The sequence below is a fragment of the Balearica regulorum genome, chromosome 2 (genome assembly GCF_011004875.1).
Source record: "Balearica regulorum gibbericeps isolate bBalReg1 chromosome 2, bBalReg1.pri, whole genome shotgun sequence".
NCBI classification, from domain to species: domain Eukaryota; kingdom Metazoa; phylum Chordata; class Aves; order Gruiformes; family Gruidae; genus Balearica; species Balearica regulorum.
The window spans coordinates 5,847,572-5,862,894 of record NC_046185.1 but is presented as its reverse complement, the minus strand read 5'-3'; the positions used below and the strand labels follow the sequence as shown (position 1 = coordinate 5,862,894).

Here is a 15,323-nt window from a genome sequence, read left to right as displayed (position 1 = left end):
TATTCATCATCTGTTACAGCATTTTTGCTGTTCCTGACATTCGTTCCTCCACAGGAAAGGAAATCCTGGCAAGAGCTGACAGAACATCAGATATTAAGGATATTTTTAAAAGCTCGCTGAAATCTCTGTCTCCAAGGCTCTTCCTCCACATTAAAATTACCTTCATCCATATCAGTATATCACTGCCCCAACCATAGGTCCACTTGGCGCAAGATGTAGAATTTAGGAGGGGGTGAGGTGCACACTGATGCTATCATCCTTCAATGTCCTAGTCTTTCTGGCATGCTGGCAGGAGGCAGTCAGAAAGCCCTTTTTTCTCTTTCTTGATGACCAGCTGCTTGGATTGGTGAGATGTCTATGACGACAACAGTGGGGTCAATGTCAAAGCAGCCGGACACTATATCTTCACATTGTTCCAGCATCCTTGTGGTGCTGTGGTCAGGTGTCGTTTGCTTGTGGTCATCTACAGAACAGGTAAGGTCAGAGTCCTGCAGCTCAGATACTGTTTAGACCTGTCTCGTTGTGAATGATTGTAAAAAGGTGTTTGAAAGAAACTCTTCTGCTGGATTAATTTTTTTAACTCTATCTGTCTAAAGAAGTGATTTCCAAAGACTTATAATGGATAGGAATTCTGTCCCCTTGCACTGTTTTATTCCCCTCTAGTTCGCCTGTCCAGCAAAGACAGAAAAAGCAGCAGCTTATTTTTTGCATCGATAATTCACCCTACATCTAGCACTCTCAGTTCAACAGTTTGATTCAGCATCATCAGCCAGCAGTGGTTATCATCTGACTTATTCCCAAAGCATTAAGCGCTACATCTACAAACCAGAGAGATTTACTGGCTGCCCACAAGCCCTGCATGAAGTAGTGTGGTGAGTAAAGGGGTTGCACAAGTCATTAAAAAGAAAAAAAAAATCATATATTTTACAAGCAGCTTGCAAGGGAATTTTGGAACTATAAAATTTTCCAAAGCCTATAGATTAAAGGGCCTCAAGAGTGTTTTAAAGAGGTTCTTCCTATTAACCAATTGCCCTTTCTTTGCACAGATGTTACAGGTGAGATTTAAGCAGCACTTCACGGTGGTCTGACTTCTTTCTCACCAGATCCACCAGACTTCAGTGAGGAGAGCAGCTAAGAGCTTAAGCTAATAATGAGGTTTGTTGAAGCACACAGAACAGCTCTTACACCATCATGAAGAAGGTATCTTCCAGAAAGCCCCTACCTTCTAGGTGATAGTCCGTAAGGTGGCTTAGAGGACCCTTTAGAGGGTCTCAGTTTTATAACAATAATAAACCCGATTTACCCCCAGTACACGATGCCACCGCTCAGGCTGTTGGTGTACTGATCCTGATTTGCTTCCTCTGCATCACGACACTTGGGAGACACAATTTCTACTTTTTCTTAGTGCCTGCAAAGCAGCACCACAAGAGTCCCGCGCAGACCACAAAACCAGCTTGATCCCAGCTCAAGCACCAATCCGCATTTGGGATAATCAGAAGCAGGAGCATTGCTTGAGGTATATCACACACCTATACCCCAAAAAGAAGAAAGCATTGGGAGGCAGGGATGCAGGTGAGGAGGTGGTCACTGGGTTGAACTATGGGCCACACTGTTTCAGAAACATCAGCCTAAAGCTTCAGTCAAAAACAGAGGGGACAGATACAGCACTTGGTACCCTTCCACAGGAAAGATAAAAAGGATATAAAACCAGTAGGAGAATTAGTCGAAAGAGGCACCACAAGAGAAAGAGAGAGAGGTCAAAACCACAAGCAAATAAATGAATACACAGTTATAGTGATCCCACCTGGTGGAAAGGGCTGTTGTAATCTAAGTCCCAGCCTGTTGTAAAAACAGGAAATAAATACACGTCTACAGCAGCTGCCTCTGAGGCAGCACCTTTCAACACCTGACCCCATGTTAATAACACACCACTTTATTTGATGCATTGTTCTGTTTGTCTACATCAGTCCACTCTTACCTGTTTGCCTCTCAGTTTTCAAACAGTTGCGAGTGGCATATTGAATGACACTGGAAGCTGGTTGTGACACTAAACTTTTTGCCTCATTACTGAAGGCTTTTCTGTGTTGAAGTCATTCTCCATTTTCTCAATGATGGACATCTGGCTTAGTGCCACGGGCCCTCTTTCAGCTCCTTTCCTGCTCCAGTGATTTACAAGATTAAACAGAGGTTCATTATTCCTTTGATGTCCTTGTATGCCAGATAGGCTTGCACCAGCTGAACTTACCAGGACTATTTGTTTTAGGTTCTAATTTTAATTAGTTCCTGTATTTTGAAGTTCTCTTTTGAGTTCCTTGGGCCCTAAGGTGCTCTGTGTTCCTCTGGAATGCCACAAAATGGCATAACTGCAAACTCATCACTTGGGATACCAGTGGGAAGGGGAGGACTCTACACTTCTTTGAATAAAGGTTTTGTTGCTAGCACCCAAGAGGACTCTATGCATATAGCTGAGAAAAATGACAGCAGATAAGTGCTCATGAGAGCAGGGTGTCAGGACTGATGAACTCAACATAACTGGCAACAATTCTTATTGCTTGCTTGTACAAGAGACTAGTATTATTTTTAGGGTAAGAAAAGGTAGTATTTGAGGAAAAACACCATAAGAAGACATAACTTGCTAGGAAAACCCCATCAAGATGTTATTCATGAAAATAAAAATATTCCCATTAATTTCAGGTGCCATAAGTAAGACCTAATATGAAAGCAGGTAGGGATTGCTCTCTAAGAAACTGTGGCGGTTGCTTTATGCTAGATGATCAGTACCAAACAGTTTAGACCTACAGGTACACCAAAACCTGGCCACAGTTGTCATCAGGGACCACTCACATTGGAGAGACTGATTTAACTCCAAGTGTAAGGAAGAGTTTATTGAAATTGCATATGTGCCTTCTTCCCATCATGTGTGTACAATGGCCAAAAAGCATGCACTGATGCAAAATCTACAGTATGGTTTCTCCAGGCCTCTCTTGTGCAGCAATCTCTTTCTGAAGTAGAATTAATTTAAAATATTTGGACCAAGAAATATCTGGAAGTACCTCATAGCTAGCCAATCTATTAGTATTTTTATAGCCAAAGGACTGGTTGCTTCTTGGGCTACAAATAGTCAAAAATTGAATTTATTTCCTTTTCATCAACCTTGAATGCACTGGAATAAGTGTCCTGGTTTCAGCTGAGAGGATTGATTTTTCTTCATAGTAGCTAGTGTGGGGATACGTTTTGGATTTGTGCTGGAGACAGCATTGATAATATAGAGATGTTTTTGTTCTATGGACTTATTGTTGAGCAGTGTTTACACGAGGCCAAGGCCTTTTCTGCTTCTTGCACTGCCCTGCCAGCGGGATGGCTGGGGGTGGACAAGGAGTTGGGAGGAGACACAGACAGGACAGGTGACCCAAACTGACCAAAGGGGTATTCCATACTATATGACGTCATGCTCAGTTTATAAGGAGCTTGGAGGAAGAGGAGGGGGGGGCGGCGGCGTTCGGAGCAATGGCGTTTGTCTTCCCAAGTAACCATTACGCGTAATGGAACCCTGCTTTCCTGGAGATGGCTGAACCCCTGCCTGCCCATGGGAAGTGGTGAATGAATTCCTTGCTTTGCTTTGCTTGTGCACGCGGCTTTTGCTTTACCTATTAAACTGTCTTTATCTCAACCCACGAGTTTTCTCACTTTAACTCTTCCGATTCTCTTCCCCATCCCGACGGGGGGGAGTGAACGAGCGGCTGCGTGGTACTCAGCTGCCGGCTGGGGTAAAACCACGACAATAAGAAAAAATCCTGTCTTGTTTAACTTCTTGCAGAAAGCAACTACTACTAGCTGCAAAAAAAAAAAAAAGCCTTTAGGCATAGATTTATTTTTATGTTTTTTAATAAGCAGGTAGATCTGAATACTTCATCTGCACATTCCTGTGCATGGTTAACCCTTATTAAGTCCTTTATGTGAATGCAGAAGTCAGAATTTGTCACTCCTGGGAAAGTCTTTCACAGGAACCACTCAGCTGTTACCAGTTTTCTTCCTGCAGTAGCAGACTCTAAAGTAATTTCATTCTCCATGTTTCATGCTGTCATTGAGCAGCTCAGCCAGGCTACCTGCCTCAACACAGATCTGATGCCTAGTGATGGTCAGGTCATTCACAGTGCCAGAAGTCCACTGAAAACCACGATGTTGGGTAATACCTGCATCTCTGACCATACTAGGAGAAAGATTAATTTAAAACATGGAGGTTTCATTCAAGGAACTCCTCAACCTGGCTCTGTTGGTGACAGCATGGTTATGTGTACTCTGCAGGATGCTTGAGTGTTTCCAGGCTCCTAATTCAGAGGCACATTTTGGTGGTACCCTACAACCTGTTGGGCTGACTGTACACTTCCACTTCCCAATCCTTTAGTTTCTCTAGAAATGAAATTCCTTGGTACATAAATCCAAAAGAAACCACTGCAGGTCCCCATGCTGGAAAACTGGGGGATCTGGACAGCAGGCATGCCGCGGTGCACATGTAATGCACAGGTTAGAGCTAGCCCATAGGGCCACAGTGGCTACACTTAGAAGTCACAGATGACTGCTTGACCTGGTTTTCCTGGAGCTACTGCGTATTAAAATGTCCTTGAACACAGGTGAATCATTCGGCAACCTCTGAAAAACTTCAAAGATCTTTTAAGTGCAGTGATCTAGGCTATAATGTTGAGATTAGCTATTGCACAGTACGTAGACTCCTAGAAAGCAAAGCTAAAAGGGACTTGTAAGGTCATCTGCACTGAAGATATCCCACTTATCAGCCCAGAGGACAAATCCGCCCCACAGCACAAGTCCAGTAATTTTCTTCAGCTCACAGGAGACTGAAATGACTCTTGGAACTACAGGTCAGCTGATATTTTCCCTATTTACTTCTTATGGATATAGATCAGCCATAGGGTTTATGTGTCTCAGGAACCTTGTTTCAAATTCAGCTCTCCAGATCCTTAGAGAATGGAGAACATCAGCACATAAGTCAGTGCTAATTACTCTTATTAAATTTTGTATGGGGGATTTCCTAGGACAAGTGGGAGGGAGGAGGAGGAAATAAGAAGCCCTTAGACCTATCCCCATTGTCATTGCCTAGTGACAGTCACTGAAAGACATGACAGCAAAGTGCCTGTGCCATGGCACAGCAAAGCTTCATTCTTCTGCCCCCTCTCCCATAAGCATCATAGCTGCATGAAGTCCTGCCTATCTGGGTATAACACTGAGGATGGAGACGAGAGTAACTGGTGTCCACACGAATAGCCAGCTTCACCACCACTGCATATGCACAGTCTTTGCTGGTGACCACCAGGTCTGTGCATCTGCTGTCTGAAGACAGTGATCCGTTACAAATCTCTACAGCTATTCATGGATTTTCCCCTTGCCTCTCAGGGGTTTCCCGAGGAGACTATGAGAGGGAAAATACAGACTGCCAAGTGCAAAGGGAGGGCAAAATGCCCATCACAGAGGCACCACAAAAACTCTTTTGTCCCCCGGAGGACATCGGTCTAATGTGCTCGTTCTGCAGGTTCAACAGCCTGGACACTCCAATTTCCTCCTGCTACCACGTCTTTTAGTGGGCAAATATAAATAGTCCCAGGGATATTATAATTAGCTGGTGAGTCACCGGCATCTATGGAATGCGAACCCTGTGCTGCAAACCACAGGACATTGGAGACATGCTGACATGAAACCCAGCCACTGCAGTCTATAATTGTAGGGTACTAGTTTTACAACCAGTGCCTCTATCGTAAAATGCCCAAACATCCTTTATAGAGCTACAGAAAAACACAGAGGTCATAAATACACTGGCATTTGGCTCATTTGTGCATGGAGGTTTCCGAGATGGGGAAGAGTGTTAGAGGCTGAGGTCAGTCTGTGGTTCCACCCATAATGCAATTTCTGCTGTTCTTCATACACACAGCCTTTGCAACTCCTTAGGAGTTAGAGTCAGGGTTTTTATGTTCCCTCCTTGCCTCATTAACACCATCCAATGTGGCTTGTATGGGATGTATAATGTGATATAGTGGCTGGAAGTATCCCTCCCCAGGGTTAATTTCTCTGAACACTTATGGAAATCATTGCAGGTCTGCCTCTACTTCTGTGGCATATTCCCTCTGAAAACAACAGTCAGTATCTGTTGAGGAGTGTTATCTCCTCTGGTGGATAATGTTGAGGACTAGAGCTCAGCCCATTTTTAATTCTAGGGATCATCCAGATTTCTGCAACCAAATGCCATGTCCTGCAGGTCTAGTTTAAAATACAAATAATTCAAATGTGAAGTTTTAAATCCTCAAGAAGTGTAATTAATTTTCAAAAACTTCCATGTGCTGTGTCAATGCAATATAATGGCTCATTAAAATACACAAGGGGCACATCTTCAGGGTGCAAAATGTTATCATTGTGTTTTCCTGTCTGATCATGATTAATAGTAGGCCATGATCCTTTGTTAAATGCTGATGGAATCGAAATGACAATTCAGCAACATAAGAGATATTAAGTATTACAACTGGGGTTTTATTTTGAATACTTCAGGCCACACGAGTTAGACTTTCTTCTGTCTTCATTTCTCTACTTGATAAAAAAAGCCAACATGGTACTGACAAAGATGCTGTAAGAACTTTGTTTAAAGTATCATTAAGCATTGCTTTAAAATATCAGATTTTCTGGAAGAGAAACAGTGTTTATCCTGGTATTTTAACCTGTTTTCTCTCTTTCTTTCAAAATTCCCTGTGTGACTTCTAATGCATGCAGCAACATTCATATTCTGAATTTACGTGTTATGAACTGTTAAGCAGATGCTGCTTCACTTCACTGCCAAAATTTGTATCAGTAGTAGAGTAAAGCTGCCTATATATTCTTACTTCGTGCAATCCTATTTCACTGTGGCAGCCCTTACTGAATGCTTCAGCTAGTGGTTTTTTATTTAAATGCTATGATACCAGAGGGTCGTAAGAGTACAATCCTTTGCGATGAGAGGACTCACGACTGTCCATCACTGTTTGTTTGTCTCCATTACTACTACTTCACTGCTTGTTCCAGTACTGCATATCTCTGACAGTTTGAAACCTTCTTCTAATGTCTTGAATGTATCTCTTAAATAGTTGATACCCATTTCTTATTATACTCTTCGTCCTTTAGCTTGAGTGATGCCCCTATCTCCTTTCCGCTATTCCCTTGGTCTATTTGCAGAAAGCAATAGTATCTCCCCTTTCCACCTGCACACTGCAGATTAACCAGACCCAGTTTTTTAATCTCTTGTTTGAAAATAGTCTCTCTGGCTCCTGAACACACTAATAGCTCCTCGGTGCTGAATCCATCTTTCCTGAGCTAGGGAGGTCTGGGCTCACTTTCCTAGATAAGCAGTAACCAAAGCCCTGTCCACTCTCATGAATTCTTCCCTATCTCTACAAGACCTACTTTACCCCTTCCAATAACGTCCTTTGCCTTTTTCCTCAGCTGTACAGCACTATGACTTACAAGCATCTGCTGACTATGACACCATCAGTTTCCAGAGTATGAGTTTATAGCACAAAGTCCTGTTATTGATCCATAAGTACCACAACAGGCCTTTTAAACTAATAGTCCCAAGTCAGTTGGAAAAACTCCCTGGTTTTTGAGGCCAACCAGTTTCTCCTTCAAGGATATTCTGATCCCAAACTTTATAGTGTAGCCCACAAAGATTAGACCTAAAAGTGGACCCTGAGGAGGTCCACCACTGCCTGACCTCTGGCTTGTTATTCCCTTTCCTAGAAACTTCATCATTTTCTCCCTACTAGCCAGTTTCTGGCTCCCTTTACAGCTTTTACTAATCTCTACCCTTTTTCACTTTAGCAGTGATTTTCAATACAGTACTCAACAAATGCTTGCTGAAGTCCAGAGAGATGAGATTTATTTAGTTCTGTTTGCCTAAAGAAAGAAAAATCACCTGTCTTCTAAAAGGAAAATATCAGTTTAGGCTGTTGGCTCTCTTCCAGCTCATCATGTACTTTTTGATGCAGCCATGCACTTGATTATGCATAGAGCCACCCTCCTCACCCCTCCTCTCAGCCTCCAACTTAACAAAATCCCATGCAACTTCCACCTCTCAGTCACACCACTGGTTCCCTTCATCTCCCCAAGTTTGTCCTTTTGTAGCTCATTTTATGTTTTAGCTTCTGTTTTTACTTCTACTAAGCCAGAGTGACTCAATTCGCATTCACTTAACTGCAGACACAGACTTAAAGGTAGCAGGTCATGCTAGAACTTGTATGCAGGTAGGGTATACAAGAGAGGGCTGGCACTGGTGATGTTCTCTGTGAAACAATTTCCTATGCTATCTGCTGATGCTTTTCACTCAATAAAAATACCAAAAAAAAACCCCCACCAAAACCAAACAGATTTTTGTCCCTCTTACCTTCAGTTCTGATGTCTTGACCCTGTCTGAGAGAGGGAAGAGGTGTTGAATCTGAGAAGACTTTTAATACAATCTTCCCTGTCCCCAAAATAAGATTTACTGTGACTTCCACTCTATGGGGCTACACTTTGCATCCATCTAGAAACACATTTGTGCAAGATGTACCTATGAAGTTCTGTGTTAGGAGCCTACTGGACAAGGATCAATTTTGGTTGTCATTAAGCTTCCAAGTGAGGCACAAGATAGAGGTGTTTTAACTTCAAAATCCTTGAACATATTGAGGACCTGGGTAGCAGAGGAACAGCCTCCTGCCAGTGCTGTCACCGGTGAATCCGCAGAAATTCCAGAGCTGAACTGCTCTGACAAGCATGAGGGAGCAGGAGGCAGGCTGCTCCTCAAAACTACGATGCAGTCCTCTTTGGGACAGAACAGAAAAGCCTTTCAGCAACAAGTAACACCACAACACATCCTTTTGGAACAGGAAACACAGCACACTAAGCCAACAGAAATTTTCCAGTTACTTTAGCTGGAAGAAGGCAATGATTTTCTTTTGGAATTGCACCCAGAGGCCCAGAGTCTTCAGAAAATGCTATAGAAAGTGTAAGAAGTACATAAGGAGTGGAACAACATTTTGGTCCTATACTGATGCATGTTCAGCAGCACAATGACCCTTAGCAATCCCAGAATATCCGCTCAATTTTTTCCAGAGAAAAGGCATACATTTTCCTAATCACCAGGAATAGGAAGAGAAAGAAATTGTTGTTGCTTCAGCATATAGGAGCAATCAGGAGTCTTCTACAAATCCTTTTGTATTGGTGGAGAGGGGCCAGAGATGTCACTTTAATAAAATACTATAACAATTCTGTTATTAAGTCACTCCATGGCATGGTGAATGTAGTCACTGCATGGCATGGTGAACGTTTACACTTCACAGTGAACAGAGGTTCCCTAGGTCAAACAAATGACAGCCCTCTGCTATCAGTCTAACTAGGGGAACAGATATTGCAATAAATGCAATTCTGTTTAGATATTAGGGGAAAAAAATGTTCAGTGTGAGTGACCAAACTGGAACAGTTGCCCAGAGGACCTGTGGAATGTCCATCTCTAGAGATATTAAAAACTCAACTGTTTGAGGCCCTGAACAACTTGTTCTAACTTCAGAGTGGACCTAACTTCAAAGTAGGCCCTGCTTTGAGTAGGAGGTTGGACCAGATGATTTCCATAGGACCTTTCCAAACTGAACTAGTCTACAGATCTAAGACAGCAAAATCATCTTTTAAGTTAAAATGCTGAATATTGACTTGTTTTCTAGGAGGGAAGTTGGATTTGTAGATAAAAGGGAAAAAAAAAGTCAAAAAACTCTACAGAAAAGCATAATTATATCTATATCCATATAAAATATACACGCATATATGCATCTACACCTTACTCTAACTTTTGTGCCAGACCTCAAGGGGGATTTTTGTCCTTTACACTGCTCAACAGAAGATACATTTCTGAAGTCAGCTAAAAGCATAGAGTCTATTAATTAGCACTTGAATAAAAATTCAGATAAACATGAACTAGACATAGGCATCCATTTGCAACTCCATTCTGCTAGAAAGTATCACATAGAAGATGATCATCTGAGGAGGGACACAATCCTACTCATTTTGAGCAACAGCTTCCACTGCAAATACATTTGTTCAGAATCAGCAGGGCCTTCTGCTGAATAGCTCTACTGTTTGAACAGCTCAGTGACAGAAGGACTGTCAGAACAGGTTAATGCAAGACCTAGCAATAGACAGTAGTTGAAAATGGGTGTTTGGGGATTATGAGTTTGGGTCTAACAACCAGAAAAGATGTTGCCACCCAGCATTATCACAGGCTGAGATGTAATCAGACTGCAGCCAAAATAAGCTGCCTACAGACAGCACAGTTGGAACTGATATTTTGTGCAGGCAGTGAAAATCCCCAAATGAAAAAGCTCTGAGCAAGTAGCAGAGCTGTCAAACCTTGACCATTTCTACTCATAATCAAGTTGCAGAAGAGCCTCCAGCCTCCCACTGTAGTGACTTACGTTCTTGGGTCGGTCACAGATATTCCCAGTACATCCTTGATGGGCAGCTTTTCTCTGCCAACAGCTCAGTCTTGGGGGGCTAGAAAAGAGGCACAGCCCACGCATATATCTGACAGATTAAGTCCTTCAGCTGGCTGGAAAGATATATCAGAGCTCACAGAAAAGCAGTGCTATCACCAGACTGGTTTTCCTCTTGATTTTTCACCAGCGTTTCAGATAAGATGGTTCTTCCTGGGACTTTTTATCTTTTTTTCTTCTTTTTTTTCCTTATATACACATATATAAGCATTTCTTCAATGGTGATTACCATTGTGCTTGGCTGTCCCACAACAATCACATATCAAATAAACGGACATTAAAACTCACCAAACGTGGAATGGTAAAAAAAAAAAAAAGCCATCTCCAAGACTTATTGCCTTCCTCTATCTACTACACTAAGGTCCATTGGCTTTTTAATTTGCTGTCATATCAAAAGAAAGCTCATGATTAATTTGCTGTCAACTGTCACCAGATAACTCTTTTCCAGCCTTGCAGTTTCTAATGTAATTCTCCACCACTGAATATGTGTTGAATTAAGAAAATGCCAGCTAGGAAAGGTGTAATGAATCAGAACATCACACTAGAAATGTGGAGTTATACTATTTCAGTTCCCAGAGGTACAGCAGAAAAGTGTGTCTCTTTACCTGGAATCTCATCAGTGCCCCCACTGGTGTGTTTGAATCGATCTCCTTCCACATGGACATTTGGACACAGGACATCTGAAAAGCAGAAGAACCAGTACAAAATTACCACAGGTAAACACATCATTTTGGAAGCTATACAGCTAACAAAGGCTGATCTCCTGGGTTTTGTCCAACACTTGCACATGGTCCCACAGCAATAATTCTGTTCCCTGTCTCTGCATGCCCTAAATATCCTTCCTCTATCCTATCCCCTAACCATATGCTGGGCAAGACACTCAATACACTACATCTGGTTTCAAGCTACTTTTTTGATGACTGGCCAGGCAAGAAGCTAAACAGAATAGATGACCAGCATCTGTCCCTCCACTAGGACATCAGTCTGGGTTTTTCTTTTTCACTAATCTCTAAATCTGAATGAAAGTCACAAAAACTTAAGAAAAATGAAAATACGATTCCACTTCCAGTTTTGTTGGAAGGAAATTTCTGAAGACCCAGCTGACGTTGGGGTGCTGCTCAGACTTTTCAGCAAGGACAGCTCCTACTTAGAAAAACCTCATACCTGAAGTGCTAAGACAGGAAAGGGGATCCAGAACACAGAACGATGAAGTGACTTTGGTCACACCAAGGTCCCATCACAGGCCAGTGTCACGGACAGAAAGTGAAGCCCACTCTCCTCCATCTTACTATATTACTTGTGATTCCCCTGTTAACACTCCTCCAGGATCATGGCTATTTATGTATCTGCTCCTTGAGTTTGTTCAAGCAGAAAGCAGTGTTAAGTATGACTAAAACTTTGAAAAATATTCACCCCTACACTCAGGTTTCAAAAAAGTCATAAAAATACCCAGCCTTTTTCAGCCATTTCTTGTGCTCCCAATTAGTGTCAACACAATCATAAGTAAACTCTTTTCTGCAGAGAACTCTCTACCTACCCACTTCTTTCCTGCCATATCGTTGAAGTAACATTTATTTATGCTCTCTTTTCCCAGATCAATATGCAATTGCACACTTGTAAACAATGGGGTAGGTAGGTCAAGGAATCAGTTTAATGAGAATATAAAACTGAACCCCTGACTTTTCACAGCTTGCACAGCCCCACATTTATGTCTTTCCTCCGATTTAAAGAACAGCCAGGTGAGGACAGCCAAGTCCCATTCCTTCATTTGCCCAGTAGTACACATGATAATACACGTCCTCTGCAGTTGCAATACTTGATGCATACAGTATCTAGCATCATCTCCACCTGGTGTTTAGTACATTATTCCTTCAGCATCATTAATTATTGTGCTTGTAAAGGAGCAGCAAGGGCCAAATGCTCCTTAAGGGACGGGGAGCCAGGAGCTGAAGGTGACCCAAGCCCAGGCAATGCCCTCATCCCTGGGGCACAATCTCACAGGACTCTAAAGACTTTCTACAGCAGGCCTACCTTGAATTTTGTATGAAGCTACATCAAAAAATCATGAGATAAAAATGACTTTTCTGAGGATGTGCCAGCAGGCCTTATATCTCTCCTCCTGCTTCCCGACTATCAGTAAAAAATCCAATATTCCACAACGTTTGGTTAAGCCTAGCAATTTAAATTAGATATTTTTCATATTTTATTGTGCTAATGAATTTACATTCCAGATTATCAGCTGCAGATGAGGCACTCACAGCTCAGTGGAAAGAAAGGGGACTGTAAAAGCCACTGCCAGAAGCCCCAACAGCCATCGCAGCAAACAAAAGTGGTCAAACATATTCAGCCACCCCTTCGCCACAGCAGTGGGAGAGGCCAGAGAGTGGTTGCTCTGTATATTATCTCTGTGTATATTATGCTCTGTGTATTATCCAGGGCAATTCAGAATTTCTTTGGACCATCTTTAGGGCTGCTGCTTCTACAGATAAAATTCAGAGTAGTCACTTTTTTTTTCCCCACCACACCAGGAATCAATAGTGATGGATGCACAGGGTCACTTCACATAAATTTTAGCCAGAGAACTCTTGTGTTCCCTGATGCCTGTTGGTTCAAAGGCCAGCATACTTCACTCAAACCTTCTTATGCCTTAACATCAGACAGGTGAAACCATGCGGTAAGTTCCCCTCCCTCAGAGGTCTGCACAACTTCCCAACACAATAGGGAACCTCTCCCCTGCTAGGAGAACTTTCAAAGTTGAAAACCAGTTCAACCATTAAGACTTACAAGACACAAAGTTAGGCCATTTCTGTTCCTATTCAAAACTAAGCTGTACTGACAAAAGATTTGCTTAGAAGTGTCAGAAGCCCTGTGTTATACTGATCCTTTAAATTTTGGCTTTGCTAACAATGAATGCTCTTTTGGTTACAGGCCTTAGTGCAGTAAAAAGCACTTCTGAACCCCAGTCTCAGAACTGGAAGATGTATGGCTATGCAGTAAAATAAGCAACATAAGAAACCAGAACGAGCAAAATTCCCCCAAATGCAGAGTAAACAAATGGAAGGCATGAATAAAATCACAAAAATATCATTCACCCCTGCTACCCAGGACTCCTGAGAGATACACAGGGAAGAATAAAAAATCTTAGACACAGCAGGGTACCTCTTCATGCAACAGGGAGGTAAAGTCTGAATTATAGATACATAAATTATCACTCCAATCTTTAATGACATCACATACCCTCCACCAGGTCCAATTTGAAAGAACCATGGCTTCCTGGCAGGGAAGTATGAGCCAGCAAAATCGTTCCGGGTTTAGCTCCTATTTTGGAACCAGGACTATACAGCAAACTCATGTGCTTGGCCTTGTTGCAGAACTTTCTTGCCACAGAAAATAGAAATGCCAATGTCAATATAATTATTCTCTCAGAGGCACAAAATTATTCTCTCACACAGGCACAAAAGAGGATAGTGCTTTACCATCCAAGTTAGCAGCATGACTATTTGTGTCCAAAGGAGCAGTGTGCCAGACTGATGGCACATCAATAGGTTCCAACCAGCGACCAGGTCTCATTGCTACACCCAGGAGCGCATTGAGAGGGAACACAAGACAAAAGCTGTTGCTCTCCTTTGGAGCTTTTCAGTAAGATTCCTGATATAGATTAACAGTTTAACATCAAAGAAGAGTATTATACCTATTCTTTCTGCTACTGCCAGGCCAAACTTTGAGCAAACACTTGCAGTGCTTGGAGGATTTGCAGCAATGCGCATCCACCGCAAATGGCAGAAAGAGTAATAAAATCTGCACTGCAGCTACGTTGCTACTAATTGTCAACACCAAGTTGTGTGATGTGGTCAACATGCTGGAGGGAAGGGATGCCATCCAGAGGGACCTTGACAGGCTGGAGAGGTGGGCTCGTGTGAACCACATGAAGTTCAACAAGGCCAAGTGCAAGGTCCTGCACGTGGGTTGGTGCAATCCCAAGCACAACTACAAGCTGGGTGGAGAATGGATTGAGAGCAGCCCTGAGGAGAAGGACTTGGGGGTATTTGGTTGATGAGAAGCTCAACATGAGCCGGCAGTGTGCGCTGGCAGCCCAGAATGCCAACCGTGTCCTGGGCTGCATCAAAAGAAGTGCGACCAGCAGGTCGAGGGAGGTGATCCTGCCCCTCTGCTCCGCTCTTGTGAGACCCCACCTGGAGTACTGCATCCAGCTCTAGAGCCACCAACATAAGAAGAACGTGGACCTGTTGGAGGGAGTCCACAGGAGGCCACAAAGGTGATCAGAAGGCTGGAGTACCTCTCCTATGAGGACAGGCTGAGAGAGTTGGGGTTGTTCAGCCTGGAGAAGAGAAGGCTCCAGGAAGACATTGAAGCAGCCTTCAGTACCTAAAGGGGGCCTACAAGAAATTTGTTTACAAGGGTATGGAGTGATAGGACAAGGGGTAATGGCCTTAAGCTAAAGGAGGGTAGACTTAGATAGGATATTATGAAGAAATTCTTCACTATGAGGGTGGTGAGACACTGGAACAGGTTGCCCAGAAAAGCTGTGGCTGCCCCCTCCCTGGAAGTGTTCAAGGCCAGGTTGGATGAGGCTTTGGGCAACGTGGTCTAGTGGAGGGTGTCCCTGCCCATGGCAGGGTGGTTGGAACTAGATGGTTTTTAAGGTCCCTTCCAACCCAAACATTCTATGATTCTATGATTTCATGAGTTGTAAACATTTACAGATTTGCAAAAGGGAAGATACAACCGGCTGACCCGAGCTTTCAGTCTCTG

At 42.8% G+C, this 15,323-nt stretch overlaps 1 protein-coding gene across 1 annotated transcript in view; it reads right to left on the bottom strand.

The window, feature by feature from the left end:
- COL22A1 (collagen type XXII alpha 1 chain) overlaps positions 1-15,323 on the bottom strand; it is a 240,357-nt gene that overhangs the window by 158,070 nt on the left and 66,964 nt on the right. The window contains exon 4 of the mRNA XM_075743260.1: positions 11,156-11,230. Within this exon, the coding sequence (XP_075599375.1) occupies positions 11,156-11,230 (75 nt within the window). The remainder of the gene's footprint in view (positions 1-11,155; positions 11,231-15,323) is intronic.